General features: G+C 39.6%; 1 protein-coding gene across 2 annotated transcripts in view; it reads right to left on the bottom strand.

The window, feature by feature from the left end:
• si:dkey-12e7.1 (uncharacterized protein LOC557553 homolog) overlaps positions 1-5,665 on the bottom strand; it is a 7,750-nt gene extending 2,085 nt beyond the window's left edge. Inside the window, exons 1-3 of one of the 2 annotated variants that reach the window (XM_050072274.1) lie at positions 5,383-5,665; positions 3,518-3,563; positions 2,777-3,413 (exon numbers count right to left, since the gene is read on the bottom strand). In XM_050072274.1, the coding sequence (XP_049928231.1) occupies positions 2,777-3,340 (564 nt within the window). In that variant the 5' untranslated portion in view covers positions 3,341-3,413; positions 3,518-3,563; positions 5,383-5,665. Of the gene's footprint in view, positions 1-2,776; positions 3,414-3,517; positions 3,564-3,907; positions 4,494-5,382 lie in introns of those variants that run through there. The other variant, XM_050072275.1, reaches the window with a different exon arrangement.
• Between the last annotated feature and the right edge of the window lie 812 nt (positions 5,666-6,477).

The raw sequence follows: 6,477 nt of genomic DNA, 5'->3' as shown, positions 1-6,477 counted from the left end.
GGGGGCAAACACTTTTTCACACAGGGCCATGTAGCTTTGGATTTTTTTCTTCCTCATTAATAAAACCCTTCATTTAAAAACTGCATTTTGTGTTTACTTGTGTTATCTTTGACTAATGTTTAAATTTGTTTGATGATCTGAAACATTTAAGTGTGGAAAACATGCAAAAAAGTAAGAAATCAGGAAGGGGGCAAACACTTTTTCACACCACTGTAAGTGCAAGTGCTTTTCCCAGACTGACTCTAATGATCATCAGCAGTTTTTCCCCCAAATCTGTCTATGTTGTACTCTGTGTCATTCTGCTGTCTGAATATATCTTAATAGCCTTGCCAAGATCACGACATGCCACTGGCTGTCGGACATCGCAGCTGATCCCTGCAGGACTCCACTCAGATCAGGACTATCTCAGGAAGGTTAATGGTTTGATGCTGTTTGACAGGCAGGGAGAAGGCTCAGTTATCTGTGAATGTAGCTGTACTGTAAGTAAACAGTCTGATCTCAGATCAGTTTTCTCTGACAGAGATGAAAGTTAAGTTTTAATCACCAAGTCTGTGAGAGGAGACAAGTTTAAATTTCCAGACTAATATGTTGCAGATTAATAAAGAATTCGGGCTTTAATGAAGTTTTTTTCTGCTTCTGAACAGTGAGATGGAAAAGTTGGAGTTTACAATGAACCTGGGTGCAAGCCCTAGTTGTCTCAGATTAGTTAACTGTGGTGTCAAAGTTTTTGAGAGCATAAATAGAGAGATGTTGAGCTTTTCAAATGATGATCAGTGTGTGCTTGTAAACCACCCCTTAAACCTGTCAAACACTGCTGGAGAAATGATAGTTTGTAAGTGTGTAGAATTATTTGTTGTTGTAGAAAAAAAATGTCTATATTCAATTTTTAAACGCAGAAACATAATGATTACAACTAGAGTAAAACTATTAAGGATAAAAATGTGATTTCTGTCTCAGGACAAAGACTAAATCTAAAATAGCTGCAAAATTTAACACAGTGTTACTGTTATCTCTCTTAGCCACAGTAGCTAGGAGGCTCATCAACTCATGATTGGTGCAAATCATACCAAAATAATATAAAAAATTAACTTACACAAGTTAATAATTTCTATATAGGTCAATCCACTCAATTTTGTGCCACTTTTGTGGGTCCAAGTCACATGAATTAATTATATATTGCAGTGTACCAGGTTATTTTACAATAACCAAAACAGAAGACAAAAAAATATGAACCGACATTCATTTTGAATGGTTAGATAAAATTTTGCCCAAATATTTGTTTGTATTATAAAACCTGACTTCTTTGTTGCATGGTGGAGAGGAGACAGAACTGGGAATTACCTGCCATTTGTTGGAGGATTTTCTTGCCAATTTTGTGTTTCTCACTCTGCATGTAGGGTTTCACTGCCTCCTGTAGTGAGTTTAAATCATTTTTTTCATGAAATACACACAGGCTTGTATGTATTCCCTTTAAGCGATTTCAGGCCGTGAAATCTTGGTTAAATAGCCAATTTCAATTGAATTTGCACTTCCCCTCGTCGTTCAGGGTACAGTGACGGCTGGCTTGCAGAAAGTGGATCCTCTGCTCTGAACATCCCGACTAGAAACAAAATATGACTGTTGTTGTTTTAACTATCCTGATCTGCGCAACGTTAATGCAAAGGGCATTTGGGAAATTATTTAAGAAAAAAAGATGTCACCAATTATTTTGAGATTTTACAATACAGCGTCCAAGAAAAAAAAAATCATAAGTTCTGACTCCCTATTTTGTAGCATTTTTAAGACTTGAGAAAAATTGATTTAAGACATTTTAATACCAAATAAGGTCTTCTTTTTCGATTATTGAACTAAATGCCCTTTCAGACTTTTTAAGGATCTGCGAGAACCCTGTATTACCAAGAGTTGTTGTTATTATATGCAGTTGGGAAGTAGGGATCACACTGCACAAAATGGTCAAAAAGCTGTGTGTCAAATGATGGACACTTCTCACCCTCAACTAACCGCTGTTTGAAATCTTTTGTTCCCTCTGTGAATCGCCTTTTAAATTCTCTTTAAATATTTAGTAAATTTATTTTATTGATTTAATTTCTTTTATTGATGAGCAGTCTATTAACTTTTTAATAATTTCTAGATTCTTTTGTTCCACTGAACTCCTACGCACATTTTTTGACTTTTATTTCTTACTATCTAGATATATGTCTACATGTTACTGTATGTTATAGTATGTGTGCAAGGCAAGCTGTTCAAACAAATTGCCCCTGGTGATATTAATTAAGTTATCTAAATCTGACTCTGACTCCAGTCCACATGTCAAAGTATCCTTGAGCAAAATAGTGAAACCCATATTGCTCTCAATGGCTGTTCCGTCAGTGTGTGAGTACATTAAAATGGCTAACTGAGTAGCAGGTGGCATCTCGTAAGGTATCTTCAACCACCAGTGCATAAATGTGTGTGAATGGGTGAATATGACAAGTAGTGTGAAAGCAGCGCTACACAAGCACAAGTCCATTGACAATTTACCATTTATCAGTTGTCTTACAAAGAGGGCCTGCAATGAAGAGTAGTCAATGTACAAATTCTCAGTCTATGCCCCTGCAGTTTCATCCTTCCTTCACACAAGAAGTGATAAAGCTAATCATCACAGAGGGAACTTTAAACACATTTTGGTTCGAGGGGGGTTACGTAAGTGCAATGTTTACTGAGGCCACTTAAGTTCAGTTACCAATTGTTGCAATCATGCTTTCATTTGAAATAAACTTGAGTAAAACCCAGTTACCTGGTCCATCTTGGTTATGCTGTCCTGGTGCGAACTGGAGCTGGAGTGCACCCTGAGGTCCAGTGGCTCAAGAAGAGTAAATGTCCAGTTAAGGTCCAGGTGGCTCAGGTCTCTGCAGTGGACATTATCCAGCAGGTGACTGAGCAGGTCACCCCACTTGTTGCAGCGATCCCCCAAGTCGAAGCTGGCCTTCAGCGTGAGCAGGCTGGCCCGCCGGGAGATGAGGTGATGGGTGTAATGGTGGACCCAGGATTTCCACCTCTCAAACTCACGGTTAGAAACAAGCAGCCCCTCCTGACCCAGATGGAAGACACCGCGACGGGAATAGTCTGCCACCCGCCACAGCTTCCATGAGCGGACCAGGCAGCTCCAGCTCAAGCAAACCAAAGCACAGCTACATTTATCCACCTCATTCAAAAAGGACAAGACGTGCAGCTGGCATTCCACTGGCAGGAAGTTGAAAGGAAAGAAGTCATCCACTGCTTTCCGCCGGCTGCTTACAGGGATTAGGGGTCTTTTTCGCGGCGACATGATGACAGGTGATGAAATAATATTGGTGGTCATTGACGGAGGGGAGAATCTCCACCGACGGTCTTGTGGTCTGCCTTTGCCATAAATATCTCTGGCTTGGGGAAGTCTTTGAGACAGAGAAAAGAAACAGAAAAAAATTTAAGAGGTTGACCTTTTTGTTTCTTTTTTTAAGATGTTCAAGGTAGCAGGCAGAACAAAAATTACACCTACTCTGGTTCATTAAGTGGTCTGTCTTACAGCAGGCAGTGCAACACACCTGAGGACACAGACAGGAAAATATCATTAGAATTCATATAAATTTTGGTCCACCTGGACAACACAGTCAATGCTTGGGAATGTGGACCAAAAGCTGGAGTACCAAAGAATTAACTGTCCATAAATGTACTAAAAAATAAAAGTACAGTTTCATTGAGATGTATAGTATAACACAGATCTATAAATGGACCTGCATTTGTATAGCGCCTTTCTAGTCATCCGACCACTCAAAGCGCTTTTTTACACTACGAGTCACATTCACCCATTCACACACACATTCATACACTGGTGGCCAAGGCTACCATACAAGGTGCCACGTGCTACTCAGTGTTTTTTTAAACTCACTCACACACCGATGGAAGCATCATCGGGAGCAATTTGGGGTTCAGTATCTTGCTCAAGGATACTTGGACATGCAGACTGGGAGCCAGGGAGTTCGAACCGCTGATCTTCCGATTGGTGGACGACCCACTCTACCTCTGAGCCATTGTCACCATCTATAGACAAAGATGCTGACTTATTTGGCGATATTTTAATGGGATAGTTCGAATTTTTTTAAGTGGGGTTGTACGGAGTAGTCATGCAGTAGACATCTGTCGGCACACCCATAGATTAGAGAAGCAGGCTGGAGTCCGTCATAGAAGTTAATGTGTATGTGTATGGGGGCCAGCGACAACACATTTTAAACCACCTAAAAAAAAGTCCCACCTAAAAGAATATCAGTCAAGTGGAAGCTATATTGACAGTATTTTCAGCACTTAACCTTTCCATCAGAGAGCCTGAACAGCTTCATTTCCCCATCAATGCTCTCGTCAAAGCCACCGGTCTCCCTTGGGAAAAACAGTAATTTCAGCATGCTGAACACAGTAGCTGCTGGTCTACCCCAGTTTCAATCAGTTAGTTAGTTAGTATTCTTGTGTGACTTTGGTGAATCTGAACTAAACCTTTTAAATGCAAAAATCACACAATTACTCAAACAAACTGTTCGAGGAAGTGGTAGACCAGCAGCTCCTGTGTTCAGCAATGTCCCTCAAAGGAGTCTGGAGTGATAGAACAGCTTAATTTTTCCCGTTAGAAATCACTGTCTGACATTAAAGCAAAGCAGTGTATATAGTCTCAGTATAGCGTACATTTAAACTGATATTGATTTTTTTTTAAGTGGGATTTGTTTAGGTGGCTAAAATACATGTGTGCTGACCCTTCTACACCAGTAGATTGCTTAGCTTCCATGTCAGACTCCAGTCTGTTTCTCCAAGCTGGGGCCAACTGACATAATACTGGATGTAATATACTGTCTACGATTAAGTTCCCCATATAACCCTACTTCAAAGAAACTGAACTATCCCTTTAAGTTCTTACCCCATATTGAGCTAATTGTGTGAATTCTTTACTGGGGTGTCTTTACTCTTTAAGTCCTGTGTATAAGTACAGTTGGGTGAAAACATAGTCGTTCTCATGCCCTTTACAGTTGACTGGGAAATTGACCACGCGAGCCACAACTGTTGGTGTCCCATTGTTACCCATAGACTGTATAAAAGTTGTTACCTCGACGATGGCAACAAAACTCACTAAAAGTGATACACACTTGCTCAGTTTTCTCGCGATATTGAATTACAATGGAGTTATGTGACTCATGGTTTTTGCAACATGACTACAGGTCTGTTAGCAGCTCCAACATTTCCTCTCCTTTGCAGATAGTTACTGTTCAGCTTTCGTCAAAAAACGGGCCTATCCATAAACTTCAACTGTCTAATTATACAGGCTAGAGTGTATTATGTGACTGTTTTGCGCTATTGTCAAGAAAAAAGTCGCGTCTTTACCTTTACGTCGAACGCGCTCCCTCCCGTCCTCAGTTAAAGGCTAGCTGCTAAAAGCTATCAGAAAAGACATCAAAATAAAAACTAGTTACAGCGCGTTGTTGCGGATTTTGTAAGATTTGCTTTATATTCAAACGTATTATCAACTGTAAAGCAACTTATACATATCCCAAATGTACAGCACAGGACTGAGTAACTAGGCCGGCTAGTTAGCTGCAGAACAGCTGAGTTCTGTTGTTGTTTTTGTTGTGGCTCGTTGGTGATGGCGTCATCAAAATGCGTTGGGCTGCACGTTTTGTTCCACGGTGTTGCACCGGCGGGCGGGTGTTGATATTTGGAAAAAAAGAAAGGGTTGAGAAAATATAAGACCTCAAGCGGATTTGGGCAAGTAAATGAAGCGCCCTCTGCTGGTAATATGTAAAACAAGTTGTCCACAGAGTGGATGGCTTATTTGCATGCTGTATGTCTTAAAATGAGATTGGATTTGGAATAATAGACAGACCCTCCCACCCAAGGGGGAACGTGTTTCCCAGGAATGTGCCTCCAGAATATAAGAAGGCTACATTTATAGCCCCATACAACAACATGCAAAATAAAGACATTTGTAGGCCTACAGAAAACGTGTGTTTATGTAATTACATTTAGCACTGCAAATTGCACTACACTACGGAGGTGCATTGCCTTCACTGACGAGGAAAAAAGAAACTGACACCTTATCTTATAATTACGACATCAGGATCTCATAATTACGACATCTTATGTCGCAATTATGAGATAAGGTGTTATTTTTTCTGTACAAAACGTCATACATTTTAATTTACATTTTTCACAATTTTAATGTGTTTAATTGCACTTGACATATTTAAAGGCGTAAGTAAGTAAGTAAGTAAGTTAATTTTATTTATATAGCACTTCTCACAGAGAGGACTCACAAAGTGCTTCACAAGATAAAATACAAAAATACAATAACAGAAACAATGCAAAATACACAAAAACAAATAAAGTAAAGTGCAGCGAAATACAGAGATGATACAATGGACAATTAATGGAACGCATGCCTAAACAGATGTGTTTTTAACTGCTTTTTAAAAATGTCCA

The sequence above is a fragment of the Epinephelus moara genome, chromosome 20 (genome assembly GCF_006386435.1).
Source record: "Epinephelus moara isolate mb chromosome 20, YSFRI_EMoa_1.0, whole genome shotgun sequence".
NCBI lineage: Eukaryota > Metazoa > Chordata > Actinopteri > Perciformes > Serranidae > Epinephelus > Epinephelus moara.
The sequence above is the reverse complement of the archived record's forward strand: the minus strand, read 5'-3'. Positions and strand labels throughout refer to the sequence as shown.